Source organism: Balaenoptera musculus, chromosome X, assembly GCF_009873245.2.
Source record: "Balaenoptera musculus isolate JJ_BM4_2016_0621 chromosome X, mBalMus1.pri.v3, whole genome shotgun sequence".
NCBI classification, from domain to species: domain Eukaryota; kingdom Metazoa; phylum Chordata; class Mammalia; order Artiodactyla; family Balaenopteridae; genus Balaenoptera; species Balaenoptera musculus.
Window position 1 is genome coordinate 18,060,577 of NC_045806.1, and position 16,971 is coordinate 18,077,547.

At 39.3% G+C, this 16,971-nt stretch overlaps 1 protein-coding gene across 2 annotated transcripts in view; it reads left to right on the forward strand.

Moving 5' to 3' along the window:
- LOC118888654 (membrane-bound transcription factor site-2 protease) overlaps positions 1 to 16,971 on the forward strand; it is a 37,902-nt gene that overhangs the window by 17,544 nt on the left and 3,387 nt on the right. The window contains exons 6-9 of one of the 2 annotated variants that reach the window (XM_036839957.1): positions 6,850 to 6,968; positions 7,885 to 8,065; positions 16,137 to 16,231; positions 16,597 to 16,792. In XM_036839957.1, the coding sequence (XP_036695852.1) occupies positions 6,850 to 6,968; positions 7,885 to 8,065; positions 16,137 to 16,231; positions 16,597 to 16,792 (591 nt within the window). Of the gene's footprint in view, positions 1 to 1,674; positions 3,738 to 6,849; positions 6,969 to 7,884; positions 8,066 to 16,136; positions 16,232 to 16,596; positions 16,793 to 16,971 lie in introns of those variants that run through there. The other variant, XM_036839956.1, reaches the window with a different exon arrangement.

The following is a 16,971-nucleotide window of genomic DNA, read 5'->3' on the forward strand; positions in this document are numbered from 1 at the left end:
TCTTTTCAAGTGCCCATGAAACTTATAAAAATTGGCCAATTTAATTCAAAACCATAATTGCAGTATGTTTAAAAATGATAACGAAATAATGTGTAAAGTTTTGGTAAAAGGAAAAGTCACTGCCTTAGGCAATTATTATGAAATAAGAAATGAAAGTAAATCAGTTAAACTGAAGAAGTGAGAAAAGAACTATAAAATAGGTAAGAAATGATGTAATTAGCATGCATATAGGCAAAAAATAATAAATTAGAAAAAATAGAACTGTTAAATAAAAGTTCTTTGAAGAACAAAAAAAGATTAAATGGGAGAAAGCATTTATAGGCAGAATTAGCAGTCAGATTGGGGAATGACAACTGATAGAGAAATTTTAAACAATTATAAAAGTGTTCTTTGTTCATCTCTGCAAAAAATTTTCACAAACCTGGATAATTATCTTTTTTTTAAACAGCCGCATTTAACCCCAGCGCAGACAGAAAAAAATTGTAAATAGGCTAATTACCATGGGAGAAATTAAGAAAGTTTAAGAATGGCCCTTAAAGTTTCATAGGTAGAATTCTTTCAAATCTTGAAGGAATCTTGAAGGAAAAGATTTTTCTTTTCAATTCCAATTTAGTATAAACTTTCCAGGCCGCATAGAGAAGGAAACTAAGAATTTTTTGAAAGTCAGTGTAACACTGATACTTGTAAAGCACAAAAAAAATTCTATAGACAGTTGGTGTATCTAAACAGTGCAAGGATGGCTTAAAGTTAGGAAATCTTATTTGAATGTGGTAAACATTAATCACTCTTAAGGGAAAAATATCTCAGCAGATATTGAAATCGGTATTTAACAAAATTCAACATCCATTAATGGCTAAAAACCAAAAATCTTTAGTAGAAGTATTGAATAGAAATAGCTGGTTACTTCCTAATAGTATAACACTTAGAAGCATTCCTGTTAAAGGACAGGACAAGCATTCCACTGATACTATTAAAAATGGCCTGTAAATGTGGGTCACTGCAATCAAATAAGAAAAAAAAGCATAAATATTAGAAAGGAGTAGGCCTTCCCCCCCATACTATTATATACCTGGCGGGGGCGAGGGGGCGGGACACAAAAGTCAATGGAAATGAAATACAGAAAAATTCTGTAGAGCCTGGTTGCTGTATTCAAAAAAACCAATAGCTTGGCGCGCTGAGTGAAGAGGCATGCAGTGGCAGGAGGGCTGCCGCACGCACGAGCGCGTGAGCGTGGGCATGAGCATGGTCGCGCACTCTGCTGGGGTGCCCCCAGCTTGGAAGCGCATGTGCGGGGTGCCCCAAAGCGCATGTGTGTGGGGGGGGGGGTGCCCCAAAGCGCATGTGTGTGGGGGGGGGTCCCAAAGCGCATGTGCGGGGTGCCCAAAGCGCATGTGCGGGGGTGACGCAAAGCACGTGTGCGTGGTGACGCAAAGCGTATGTGGGGGGTGGGGGTGCCCCAAAGCGCATGTGCGAGACGCACCTAGAAGCTTCCACGTCTTCTGCGTTTTCCGTGTCCGGGACCGGCAGCGCCCTCTCTTTCCTCTGGAGCTCGGGCTTTTCTCCCACAGCCTTTGTTTTCCGCGGCCTTCCGGTCAGCCATTTGCTGCCCAGTAGCCAAAGCCTCAGAAAAGCCCTCGGCCATGGCCTCAAACAACACTTTCTACATCGCCGTAGAAAACTCGGAGGTGTACGCAGATGCTGTGGAGCTGCACCAGATTCCTGTGGAGACCGTCCCTGAGGAGACCGTCCCTGAGGAGACCGTCCCTGTGGAGACCGTCTTTGTGGAGGCCGTCCCTGTGGAGACCGTCCCTGAGGAGACCGTCCCTGTGGAGACCGTCTTTGTGGAGGCCGTCCCTGTGGAGACCGTCCCTGAGGAGACCATGGCGGTTGAGGCAGCCAAGGAGTACGAGGACATCAGCGGCAGCGGTGTCCATGATGGCCAGCACCATCCGTCTCTGATCGCGCTGCAGCCTTTCATTATCAGCACCCCAAACCAAGGGGACTACGACGAGGAAATGGTCATGGTGCGGATGCAGGAGGAGGCGGTGGGCTACTACCAGTCTGACCACCTGCAGGTCAGCAACCTGGAGAACAAGACGGTCATCCTGGCCGACGAAGACTACTGCATCCAGGAGACCCTGGCTCCCTTGTCACCCTCCACGTCCTCCTCGGCCGACAGCCACGGCAGGAAGCACAGCGGTAAGAGTAGTTACGCCGGCGGCAAGGCCAGGGCGGGAAGCAGCTCTGAGGTGGGCAGCAATAAGTGGGAGCAGGAGCAGGTGCACGTTAAAACCCTGGAAGGCGAGTTTGCCGTCCCCATGTGGTGCGCGCCTAGTAGGAGAGACCATGAGACTGGACAGGCTGATGAGAACCCAGTTCTTGGTTATTCAGAGTACGTGATGGGGAAGAAGCTGCCTCCTGGAGGGATTCCTGGCGTTGACCTCTCAGATCCCAAACAAGTGGCAGAATTTACTAGAAAGAAGCCCCAGAAAACCAAAGACGAGCTCCCGAGATCAATAGCTTGCCCTAACAAAGGCTGCATGAAGATGTTCAGGGATAACTCCGCTTTGAGAAAACATATGCACACCCATGGTCCCAAGGTCCACGTATGTGCAGAATGTGGCAGATCTTTTGTTGAGAGCTCAAAACTGAAACGTCATTACCTGGTGCATACGGGAGAGAAGCCCTTTATGTGCACCTTCGAAGGCTGCGGAAAACGCTTTTCCCTGGATTTCAATTTGCGTACCCATGTGCGAATCCATACCGGAGACAGGCCCTTCGTGTGCCCCTTCGATTGCTGTAATAAGAAGTTTTCTCAGTCAACTAACCTGAAATCTCATATCTTAACACATACTAAAAATAAAAATTGACAGTAAAAAGGAGAGAAGAAACTTTTCAGGCTCGGAAAGCATCTTCCAGAAATGTGATGAGAAACAAATATGCCTTTTTTGTGTGTACTGTTTCTAGAAAAGAATCTTTTTAATGATTCTAACACATCTAAGGGTCAGATTTTGATAGGTTAGTAAAAGTAAAATTTTAAAGTTTAAAAAAAGTAAGTTATATAAGGTAACATTGTTAAGATGTTCTGTCTTGTTCTGTAATACTGTTTGAAAAACGTTATGTTTTTGTAATGTTTGGTCACAAAAGGAGGACAATTCATGAAGCTCACATCAAAAGACTGTTGTTTATACAACTGTGCTAAAAATGGGACTTCTTTTCACATTCTTTTAAATAGGAAGTTCATCTATTGATGATAAGTTTTTAAAGTTCTGGGTTTTCTAAATGTTCATGTTTATACTTTTAAGAATATGTTTAGTAGTTCTATATATGGTTTTTCTGGAAGTAGATAACGTTGCTTGCAGATTTTCTTTAAAAAAAGGACAGTTACATGCATATGTAAAGTATTTTCCTGTTGAAAAAAAGTTATATAGGTTTGGTTTGCCATCTTAATTTTGGCTGTATTCTTTGACATTAACACATTTTGCATAACTACCTTTTAGACGCACTGGATTATGTAGTATTGAATGTTGGATGGGATGTAGTAGTTGATTTAAACTTGTTTTAGTCTTTTTATTTTCCCCCAAATACTACCAGGTGCTGTCTTTTAGTGTCATTTCTTTGCCTGTTTAGTTAAGGAGTGGTGCTCAGGTGTGGAATATGTTGTGTATGTATTGACTTTTCAATACTTGGTACATACATCCCTTGTAATAGAAAAAGCAAAAAATAAAATACCTGTTCTAAAGAAAGACAAAAACTTGCCTGTATAAATATTGTACCTAGAAAATAGAGAAAACAGGAAGGGTACGACTGGCGTCTGGTGGGTAGAGGCCAGGGATGCTGCTAAACATTTTACAGTGCACAAGATAGTCCCCCACAACAAAAAATTATCTGGCCCAAAATGCCAGTAGTGCCACTGTTGAGAAACCCTGCTCTAGAGAAAGTAAAAATTGTAAGAAAAATTTGTTTGGTATACTCAAAAAGCAAATCATTAATGAACAAGAGGTTGTTTAAATAAAGGAAATAAAGGTACCTGCATTGCAATTTAGCCGTCATGGGCAAATCTGGAATCTAGCAGGGTGGTCTGGTACCAGCTGCATCCCTGACAAGAGATAGGAGAGTCCTTCCCAGAGAGTCAAAGAATCAGTGCTGCTGTGTGCCCCTCTGACTGTTGCTTGGATGAGAAAAGCCAGGGTTATATGGTGGTGTCATCCTGATAAGGGAGAGGTAGGGTGCAAGCATTTAGGCCATCCTGAGGGGTTAAGGGGAAAGTTGAATTTAGCACATGGTAATGGTGGCAAATCTAATCAATGGGGCTGGATTATTTTGTGAAATTGTTTTGGGACTAGCCACAGGGTGGTGGGGTGGTATAGCTGTATTCCTAATTAGTTTCACTAGAGTAAATTCCAGTGGGTCAAAGAATTAGAGGTTTTTTCTGTTTGTTTTAATTTTGTTTTTTAAATGATGCTAGGGACTTCCCTGACCGTCCAGTGGTTAAGACTGTGCTTCCACTGCAGGGGGCATGGGCTCAATCCCTGGTCGGGGAACTAAGAACCTACATGCCTCGAGTGAAAATTTAAAAAAAAAAACAAAACCTATGAAAACAATACAAGAAAACACAGGTGAGTGTCTTCCATAATCTTGAACTGGGAAAGGCTTAATACAAAAGGAGACATTTGACCTCACCAAAATTTAAAATGTCTGCATAGGCAAAACTATAAACCAAGCCAAACAAACTGGAGGAAATGATTATAATACCTCGTACAGAAGAACAAATTCCTCAGTGTATGTATTACAAATAATAATATATATAAATTAGTTTAAGAAAAAAAAGACAACCCAGTCAAAAAATGTAAACTGACAATGGATAGAAGTAAGCAATTCTCAGACAAAAATACAAATAACCATTTAATAAGCATGAAAAATGTACAAGCTCACTCATCATTAAAGAAATAGAAATCAGGATGAGATTTTACTTTTCACCTAGCAGATGGCAGTCTAAAGTTATGATAGCATCCCATCCAGTATTGTTTAGAGGGTGGGGAAACATATGCCACTTAGGAGAATATAATGCAAACTTGTTGGAGGTCAATTTTAATGCACGTATTTTTTGACCCAGTAATTCCATTTCTGTGCAATTTTCCATACCCTCAGAGATGCATTCTTAATTAGATGCATAACAATATGAGCAAAGCTGTTTGTTGCAGCATTGTATGAAAAAGTTAAAACAGCCTAAGTGATCATTAGTAGGGAACCTTATAAATAAGTCAATATGTTTTTTTTTAAATGGATTACTCTGTAGTGGATATAAGAAATGGGTTAGATACGAATGTGCAGGTAAGAAAGAAGTCCAAAATATATAAATGAAAAAGCAAAATATAGTTTGTGATAAATAGCTTGATACCATTAGTGTTTTTAAAAGATCTTTCTGTGTGCAGAACAGATAATATTGTTTACCCAATGTGTCCTGGACTAGAGGAACATTTTACAATGTGAATATGGTCCATATTAGCTAGGTATCTGGCTGCTGTAAAAGCTAAAAATAACAGTGACTTAAACTCTCATAAAACATTGCAAATGTAAGTAGTTCAATGCTGATATGATAATTCTATGATTTGGGGGACTCAGACTCTTTCTGTCTTAGCTCTACTATTCCCAACATGCAGCTTCTACGTCATGGACTCAGGTTTAGCTACATTCCAGCCAGTCAGACAATCCCCATCACTTCCACTTGCATCCTTTTGCCGAAACATAGTCATATGGCCATACTCAGCCTCCTGAGAGTCTGGGAGATGTCTTTTAAGTTATGTTTCTATCATTATAGAACACTGGTCCTCAACCACTGGTGCTGTCACCCTCCTGGGGATATTTGGAATGTGTGGGGTGGGGGCAGTTGTTTGGTTGTCTCAGTGACTGGAGAACACTAATGACATTCAGAGGATGGAGTCGGGAATGCTATATATCCTGTATTGTAAGGGACAAGACCTGCACAACTAAGAATCACACTGCTCAGAGAGCGGGTAGTGCTTCCACCCTGCCTTATGAGAAAAACTGTACTAGAGGGCAAGGATCGGTATGGGAGGGGGGGTTATCTAGAGGTATGCTAGTGAATGTTTAACATCTAGCCCTGGAGGAGAGGGTGGAGAGCTCTGATATGTAGCATTTGCTGGTTTCTGTGGTGTGAATACTCCCACCATGGCCAATTTCAAGGCGCCAACTTGAAGTTCCTGAAGGAGGAGTTGGTTAAAGAGGCCCACTCAGCTGTGGCAAGCTGGTGGGAGCAGGCTCCAGCACGCCACTGGGTTCACCTAACTGTCTCTGCAGAGATGGCAGAGATAGTTATAGTCTTGATGTAAGATACATACCCCAGTTCAGCAAGAATGTTTTTTACTTCATCATAACTTTTATTTGATAGCTCTGAAGTTCCTTTCAAAGATCACAAGTATGTTTTTTTTTTCACAAGTATGTTTAAATTAATATGTATACATTTTCTGAGAAAAGAGTATAGTAAGTAGAAGATATTCTATTCATTATATACACACACACCTTTACATATATAATAGAGATATATATGTAATAGAATATAGGTTCTAATAGTGTTAAATCATATTAGCATGTGGTCTTCCTAGTACTGTATTAACATGCTCATTTTAGATTTTAATATCTGAAATGGAAGAAACCTCTAACTGAACATCTGTCTTCCGTACTAATAAGTAGATCTATCTGCCTCACAGCTTCTTCTGGTTACTTTACTAATTTATCAGAATGCCTAAGTATTATGAAGTACAACTACCTGGAATGATATCATCCCTGCCCCTGGTTGAGCTTATTCCTTTTTTTCCCTCTTTTCAGGTATCTGGCATAATTTCGTCCTTGCACTCCTGGGTATTTTAGCTCTTGTTCTCCTTCCTGTAATTCTCTTGCCGTTTTACTACACTGGAGTCGGGGTGCTTATCACTGAAGTTGCTGAGGTAAAAAATAGATTACTTGGGGTATTCTTTCACCAGGTTTTGTGATGTAACACTTAGCATTTTATGTCAGGAACTTTTATTCAAACTCTTCTCATATACAGAATGCTCAGTTTCTCCTGAAGAAATTACTGTAATCCTTTCAAATCAAAGAAATAGTTTTGTGAACTACATTGGCTCTTTTAAAATACTGAAAATTGTTTCTGTTCTGAATTACAAGAATAGTATCAAGACTTTCTACCTGTAGTTTGTTGATTAAATGCATCATTTACCTTTACTGTTTATTTTTATAACTCTGCTTTTGAGTCAGATGTCTTTACTCCTAGGAAGTAAGAAAGATGGAACGTAGGCTAGCCAGCCAGAACATTTCGTGGGAGTTTAAATGAATGTCTTCAACTCTGTATTTCACTCCCTTAGACTACTATGATGGTATCAAGTCTTCTCTTCACACTTTGGGACAAGGAAAATTACCTTGTGAGCAACTGCCTCACGTACTCATGTATTCATTGTGCTGACGGTACTGTCTGCATATTTGAGACTGTGTTTAGATAAGTCTTATAATTCTATCCATTGATGATATAGGACAATGAAGGCATTCTGATGACTACTTTCACAAAAAATTTTAATTAGCGGTTTGGGAAAAAGTTTATCATTTTAATCTTAACTGTTGGCAAGTGGGGTTTGTTTGGTTTTCATTGGTGAAAAATTCAAAATCTTAGTGAAATATGAAAAGTAACTATAATTGTTGGGTGTTATCTTGTTAATTTTCTAGGACTATACATTTTGGATTCAAAGCTGGATTATTTTCTACATTATTCAAAATAGTCTACTTAATTAAGTCAGTGTCTTTATTATTTGCTCAGATTAATCATAGCTTGTCTTCACACATTACCTGATTTGTTTCTGCCCTCTTCCCAAGGACTCACCTGCCATTGGACCCAGAGGCCTTTTTGTGGGAGACCTTGTCACCCATCTACAGGATTGTCCTGTTACAAATGTACAAGATTGGAATGAATGTCTAGATACCATCGCCTATGAGCCCCAAATTGGTTACTGTATAAGTGCATCAACTTTACAGCAGTTAAGCTTCCCAGTTAGAGGTGTGTATATTTCCTCAGTATAATATAATGCTTCAAGCAGCAGTACTTGCCATTTGCTATTTCTTAGATCATGTCTGTAGATGTATTTTGTCCTAACTTCTTTAAAACAAATCAGTAAAGTAATAATAAGCTTAAACTAGTAAACATTCTCTTGGTAAGTTAGATACTAATATGTAAGTTTTGTTTATTATATATTGTTGTTGAACTTCTAACTAATTTCATATTTGATTTTCAGAACTCCAGTATCTAATTCTTTCAGCATTTAAAAAACACTTGTGTTAAGTCAGCATTCAAGCTCAAACATAACCAATTAACTAAATTCCAGCAATTAAATACCCTTGTGCTGTATGGATGGTGGCATGTCCAAAGCTATTTGGGGTAGGGTTTTTTTGTGTGGCAGTCATCCAGAGGAAGTCATCTTGGTGTCCGAAAATACCCACTGAAGTCACATCTGTTGTTCTGTGTAGTAGGCGACAGGGTGAAGCAAGTTTATTCTCAGAAGCTTCCGAATTTATTTTTAGCTCTTCCAGCTCTGAAAAATCAGTCTGCCAACTCTTCATGCAAAATTATGGGGACCCAAATTATTGAAAGTGCTGGAAAGCACAAATTATGCTCACAGACTACATCTTTAAGTCAAGAAATGCCTGGATACTTGTCTACATCTACTGGGGTTAAGAAATATGATTAATTATCAAGAATAACTGTATTAAAGTACTGTGTGCAACAGTGACAAAGTAGTAAGAACTGATTTAAAATTTTTTTTCAAATGTAGTCTTCCATGTATAACCCATTTTTAAGAATTTTTTTTATTGTAAACATTTTTCAAACATACATAAATGTCAAGAGAGTAGTACAGGGAATTCCCTGGTGGTCCAGTGGTTAGGACTCTGCGCTTTCACTGCCGAGGGCATGGGTTCAAGTCATACAGCACGGCCCAAAAAAAAAAAAGAGAGAGAGAGTAGTATAAATGAAACCTCATGTATCCTTCTCCTAGCTTCAGCAATTATCAACATTTTGCCATTTTTTTTATCCAGCCTGTCCACTTTTGAGGGAAGTATTTTAAAGCACATCCCAGGTATCCTGTCATTTCATCCATAAACTTCAGCATATCTTTAATAGATGATGACCTTTTAGACATGACCACAGTACTGTTATCACACCTAACAAAATTAACAATAATTCCTAATACCTACACTCTTCCCTGGTTTTGTTTTTATAGTTGGTTTAAGTTGGATGGTATGCCTTTTAAGTCTCTTTTAAGTTGTAACAATTCCCCCTGACTTTTTTTTTTTAATATCATTTATTGAAGAAACTGAGTCATTTGTTTTGTCAAATTTATCATTAACATGTTCGGTATCCCCCGAATTTCCTATAGATGGTAATTAGGTCCAGAGGCTTGATTAGATTCAGGATCCATTTTTGGCAGGGGCAAAAATACCTCGTAGGTAGCACTCAGTACTTCATATTGCATCTCATGTTTTTCCATGTATCGCATCTTTTCAACTGGGTGTGTAATCCACAGTGTGTTCTTCTGTAAGAGGAATAATCCATAATTTCATACTTCTTAAGTCCTTTATCATTTTCCTCAAGTTTCTCTAAATTTGGTATAATCTGTATTGAATTACAAAAGCCAAAATGACATCGTAATCAAATAAAGCTCTCTCCAGTAGGATTGTTTTATTTAGAATATCTGCATTTCAGATGTTTAAGGTTTTGTCTTTCCGGCAAACAGAATGGAAGTGAAATTTTTCTTGAAATACTCTGAAACTCTTTCCTTATTAACTTTTTGAGTATTTCACTATTATGGATCATATGCTGTATTTTGGAGGTATTTGTTTAAAAACCCAAAGCAGATATTACTCTTCCCACACTAATAAAAAAATCAATCCCAAAATAATAATTCTTCAATATATGTTTCATTTCCGTAGGAGCGACTGTATTAGGATACTTGCTGATTTTACATGATGACTGTATCTGATAAACCCGTACCTCCATTTAATCATTTTTTTTTAAATATATAAATTTATTTATTTTATTTATTTATTTTTGGCTGTGTTGGGTTTTCGTTGCTGGGCACGGGCTTTCTCTGGTTGCGGCAAGCGGGGGCTACTCTCCGTTGCGGTGCACGGGCTTCTCATTGCGGTGGCTTCTCTTGTTGCGGAGCACGGGCTCTAGGCACCTGGGCTTCAGTAGTTGTGGTACGCAGGCTCAGTAGTTGTGGCTCGCAGGCTCTAGAGCGCAGGCTCTGTAGTTGTGGCGCACGGGCTTAGTTGCTCCGCAGCATGTGGGATCTTCCCGGACCAGGGCTCGAACCCGTGTCCCCTGCATTGGCAGGCGGATTCTTAACCACTGCGCCACCAAGGAAGCCCCATTTAATCATTTTTAAATGGAGTACATAGCCAGACTGTAGGAATCTTAATGACTGTAAATGTAACTTAAAATATATACTAGGTTAATTTTAATGGCAGACTTGACCACTGTGGCTATGGACATTTAAGAAAACTACGGATTGATGTTATTTTACATGTATCTAGGGACCTTTGTTATCCTACATTATGAATAGAGGGCAAAGATATAGCCAAATATGGTAATACAAAGTAGCTCATAATCCAAAAGTGATTCATATTCAATTTAGAGTAGAATTCAGTATACATAATTAAAATTCTAAAAATTCATACCACTTGAAAACAATAAAGCCACCTTGGAAAAATCTGACCGTGAAAGTACTCATAAGCTGTCCCAGCCAATCATTTCTGGCCTCATTTCATACCCTGACTCTCCCAGGTGTAATTTTAAATTTTTAAAGATATTCCCTAAGATATTAATTAATTAAGGTATTAATTAAGCAGACTAGATGTTCTCCTTAAAATATTTACAGGTATATTTCTGGCAAATTAGAAAAATGTGGTTAATCTACATGAAATGACTATTCATTTTATGAAATTGTTGGGAACTACTTTTTTCTTCTGTCAGTCCTTTCGTTTTTGATTTTTAAACATTAACCTGCTAGACTATGAGCAGCACCAACAGAACCAAGGCTGGTTGAATTACACCTCTGCCCCTGGTACATGGGGCAAGCCTGCGGAGCTTGTCCCACACACTCCTTGGAGATTGAATGGCCTTTCCAGGAAGCCCCAAAAAGGACACTGGGTGAGGCTTAGAGCCCTTTGTACCTGGAATAAATCTCTGGTTTCATTCTGCATCAGAACAGAACAAACTTTTCCCCTCTTCATATTCAAGCCTCTGCTTAATTTAAGATTGCTGTGTATCCATATGCCACTTAGTGATTTGAATGAAACTAAAAGTTACAGACAAGAACTAGTTTGTTTCTTGCTGGGGATTATTTTCTAACAAGTAGCTTGCATCCTCTTTCTTTAGTTTGAGGGGATACTCTTCATACATGCCTAAAGCTAAATTCCTTTTTTCTTTCTTGGAAGCATTGTCTTCAATAAGAAAGACTACTAAGTCCAGCATTTGAATGGCATTTTAAAAAGAGTGAGATTGAATACTAAAGGCAGCTGCTCCCTAAAATGAAGCTATGAGTCCAGACACAGGCATCCCCTTTGAATAGCCTATATTACTGTTCAAAGGAGATGAGGGTATATACCTGTAAAACTGCCTGGCACAGGGGGTATTGTCCTGTCTTATGCATCTTTAACTGAAGTGAGAAAAGACCGTTCCTGACTTAGTTTAAGATAATAAAAGGAAAACTCTGGAAATCTTTTCCACATAGTTTGAGTACCCAGATTGTTTTTATGCTCAAATCTTCTCTAATGTTTAGAAAAAAGTATCTGTTCTCCCACTGTGAATATCAAGGTATCATCCAAGGTTTCTTTGCTCTCACCAATTGAAGAGAGAAAGAGAGTTTATAATTTTTTAACTACTTGATAGTAGGTGGTGCTGGTATAAATTCTACCATAGAGCTAAGAATAAAGGGACTTCCCTGGTGGCGCAGTGGTTAAGAATCCGCCTGCCAATGCAGGGGACACGGATTCGAGCCCTGGTCCGGGAAGATCCCACATGCCGCAGAGCAACTAAGCCCGTTCGCCACAACTACTGAGCCTGCACTCTAGAGCCCGCGAGCCATAACTACTGAGCCCGTGTGCCCCAACTACTGAAGCCCACACGCCTAGAGCCGGTGCTCCACAACAAGAGAAGCCACTGCAATGAGAAGCCCGCGCACCGCAACGAAGAGTAGCCCCCACTCGCCACAAAAGCCTGCGCACAGCAACGAAGACCCAAAGCAGCCATAAATAAATAAATAAATAAATAGAATAAATAAGTTTGCATGCCTGTATTGGAACTCTAGTTACATTTATATATTTATTAAGCTAGGGTAAGAAAATTGTTCAATTCATTTTAGTGATGTAGAAAGTAGTGAGTACTGTGAACTATAGATTGAAAAAGTCTCTTCCTTCCAGCCTTATTCCAAAATTACCTCTGGTCTAGACCATCCTTTGAAGACTAGAGTATTTCTACAAGTATCTTAGGGCCCATCTTAGGGTACATTCAGAATATGCAGGTTCTCCTTGTAATGGAATTATGAAACTGTTCTGATCTTAATTTCCCTAATTGTTTCCCAGTCTGAGGAGATTTAAGGGAGAATTCTAATTTCCTAGAGTTAAACTGAACCCATGAATGCCTCTGGGACCTCCCATTGCAGTCTTGAATGTGCCTTCCAAAGTAGAATTGGATTGGTCTCTCATGTTGATAGCAGTATACTAATGTGAAAATTACCTGTGGCATACCCGTCTTATAGGTTAAGAATTGAGTCACAGAAATTAAGTGACTTGTCCTTTAACGTGATCCAGTAGAAAAGATTCTAAAATAAAATACATTTTTAAACGTACAACTTTTTTTTTAATTGATAAACAGAGAAATATCAAGTTTATTTCTCACATGATAACAAAATAATGGAAATTCTGTATGTCAGGAGGCACTTCATCCTGTCAGGGTAGCCATAGCCATCAGTTTATGTTTTAATTGGATTAATCACCATAGGAAGAAGCCATGACCTAGAGGTCACAAATTGGTGGTAACCTAGAGGCCAAATCCAGCCAGCCTTGACAGTTGTGTATGGTTTGGCTTGCACAATATTTTTTAAATTCTTAATTGGCTGCCAATATTTAAATTTAAGAGGTTTCGGGACTTCCCTGGTGGTCCAGTGGTTAAGACTCCACTGCAGGGGGCACGGGTTCAATCCCTGGTCAGGGAACTAAGATCCCGCATGCCGCACAGCATGGCCAAAAAGAAAAAAGAAAAGGTTTCACATGAGGGTCCAGACTTCTTTCTCATGGAATAAAATAGATGATCTCTTGACTCTCGGCCCCAAGTTGAGTGGCCTGGCTGCTAACCGTACTTAGAACGAGGTATATATTCTCTAATTCATCACAGCCCCCACCATTTCCTATTTTTTCCACACACTCTCCACTTCATTTATTTGATACCTGCCTGGCCCCTTTAAGCTGTTGTATTATCAGACATGCTATATCAACAGTGATATCAAATTCTTGACTTTCAATTCTGTATTGCATACATTCCTCCAAGAAGAAATTAGGATCAAGCATCAGATGTAAATTTTTAAAAATCATTACTGATACAAAGGCAAGTGGCATAGAACACCATTTATGTATTCAGTGCATATTGAGTTATTCACCTTATATAAGATACTGAGAAACTTTTCCCTCAAAGACCTCACAGTCTAATCGAAGAATTAGACCATGCCCACGTTACGGTACAAGGTTAAATATAATTAATGACAAAAAGTATTGGGAGTTGTGAGAGTTGATGGCAGTCAGTCTTGACTGAAAAGATGAGGACAGGCTTCATAGCAGCAGCTCTTGAGCTGGGCTTCAACAGTGAGTTTAATTTCCGGAGACCGATATAAATAAACCTCGGTGCCACAGACCAGAAGTTGGTCAGGGAACTGCTAATAATTTGGTTCAGCAAGAGAAGAGTATGAGCTAAGGTGACTGAAAAAAAAAAGTAGAAGTCTTTACGTTTTAGGCTATGGCATTTAGACTGGGAGCAGCGCAGAGTCTTTGGATATTTGGATTAGAAGAGCTACATTCTCAGAGTTCTACACTGGAAGGTTAATCTGAAGCATTCAGTATATAGGACAAGTTTGCATATGAGAGCTAGGTGGTAAACTAGATGCGTTAGGACTCTCTTCAAATGGGTCAAGTGAGAAAGAACTGGAGTCTACCCTTTAGTGGGAATAAAGAGAAAAATAATGAGGAGGTGAAAATTGGTGCGACTTGGCAACTGATGAGAAAAAATACTGAGGGCTTTTGCCTGGATCTTTTTTTTTTTTTTTAATGCTAAACACCTTTTTACCTTATAGTTTACCGTTAGGGCTGATGAGTGATTATAGGCACAAGTTTGTGCCATTAGATGTTCACAGTTTGCTTTCATATTTTAAATATTACTCATCACCCAGAATTTAAATACCCATTCAATTATGGTAAGAAAAGAAAGCAAAACTACCCACACAGCCAGCCATTGCAGAGGAGAAATTGATGCATCTGTTAGTTTACTTCACCTCTGTTTTGTTCTTCGTGTTGGCAACAGTGCGTGTTTAAGGACATCCAGTCTAACCGAATGATCTAGAAGAAAAAAAGAAAAGATTTAAAAACAAACAAAAACCTTTGCCTGAAATATAAAATCCTTATAAAGTCAGATTGCATATCAACAACCATTTTCATGCCAGTGCTCCTAAAGACACTCTTGTTAATAATGCTTTTCGTAGTACTGGAAATCGGGGATAACTTTACTCTCTCTTCTTCAGCACATATGAGTATGGTAGCAGGTATATAAGATTCTAAGTTTAATTGGTCCTTGCCACACATCAATTTTTTTTCTCTCTTTTTCTTTTTTTTTTTTTGCCACACCCCGTGGCATGTGGGATCTTAGTTCCCCGACCAAGGATCGAACCTGCGCCCCCTGCAGTGGAAGCTGGGAGTCTTAACCACTGGACTGCCAGGGAAGTCCCCACACATCAATTTTGCTGTACAAGTTTGATGTGCTGAATGCAGGAAACCTTCCAAAATAAATACGTGGAAAAATATTTTTGTCCCAGCTGTATCAGTGATTTAGCTTCCTTATTCTACCCTAGACACAAGTGAAGCAGTCTACCAAAGAACTTGAAAAAATAAATGAATAATGGGGATACTTGCCCTGTTTCTCTTATCTTCCAAAAATGGTAACTGGATTACTAGTATGCAGGCAAATATGTGCATATCTGTGGGGTCAAATTGGGCTGCCCTGGTTCTGTGGGGAAAGCCTCAAGATAAGCCTGGAGGTGGGATAGATATTTGATATAATAGGGATGTCCTTAGGGATGAGAGTCTCTTAGGCATCCTCTAGCTCAGTGGTCCCCAACCTTTTTGGCACCAGGGACCGGTTTTGTGGAAGACATTTTTCCACGGGGCAGGGGGCAGGGGTGGTGGTTCAGGTGGTAATTTGAGTAATGGTTCAGGTGGTAATGCGAGCGATGGGGAGCGATGTGGAGCGATGTGGAGCGACAGATGAAGCTTCGCTCGCTCGCTCGCTCGCCCGCCACTCACCTCCTGCTATGCGACCCGGTTCCTAACAGGCCACGGACCGCTACCAGTCCGCGGCCCCGGGGTTGGGGACTCCCTGCTCTAGCTCACTCTGCTAACAGCACAGCACAGGAGTTCAGTAGTGAAATTGGATCAGTGGATCAGCAGCGTTAGGACATCTAATAGTGGCTCATTCGATATTTGTGCTTGACCACCTGGAGCTATTGCAAAACCTACTGAGACCCTGGAACTCCAGCTTTACAAGTGGGTAAGTTTATATGAAGACAACTAACCTAGGGTAATTGATGCTTCTTGATTTCAAATTGGATGTATCTCTTTTTATAATGTAAAATCAAACTCTGCAGTGAGTAGCTGACAAGCTGAACTGTCAATTATACAGTTGTTTCTGAATTCATATGCATTTTACTTAATTCTTTTTATCTTGAAAGCAAAATTCTTATTACAAATGTACTTCTATGTAATGGATTCTTTTTTTAAATAAGAGATTTTAATAAACCATTTCTCTTCAGCGTACAAACGGCTAGACGGTTCGACTGAATGCTGTAACAATCACAGCCTTACAGATGTGTGCTTTTCCTACAGAAATAATTTTAATAAGCGTTTGGTAAGTTGCCCCTGAAGCAATCTTGCTTGCCTGATATAATTATTACAAAATAAGCATATAGAACTAAAATGGAATCTACGAAACCATTGCCCTTTTGCTTTGTATCATTTTATTAGAATCTCTACATTTCACATGTCATATTTCATCTGAGAATCTTTAAAAATTTTATAATGGTAATATCTTATTTGGCCAAAGTGGAATAATTGAATCTAATTTATAGTAGATACACATAAATGGCATTTCCTTTATGTGAACTTCGTTCCTAATATGCTAGGTGACATGAAAGATATTGAAGTAATGTAACTTGGTGTTTTTCTTGTTAACAAGTCATTTTTAGTATTGACTAATTAATGTTCTATCCCTAGCATACATGTCTACCTGCCCGGAAAGCAGTGGAAGCCACCCAAGTTTGTAGAACCAATAAAGATTGTAAAAAAAGCTCAAGTTCAAGTTTCTGTATAATACCTTCTTTGGAAACTCATACTCGCTTAATAAAAGTGAAACACCCACCTCAAATCGATATGTTGTATGTAGGACATCCACTGCACCTTCACTACACAGGTGGGTATTATTGTGGTAGACCCTCAGAATACCGCTACAATGGCATGTATTCTCAGTGGTAGCAACTCAGTACACATCTTGCATTAATTTTATTTATTATATTTGATCACTTTTCAAAGTCTTGTTAACTTGTTCTTAAGCACGAAATGAAGTTTAAGCAGTAGGAAAATAATCTGAAT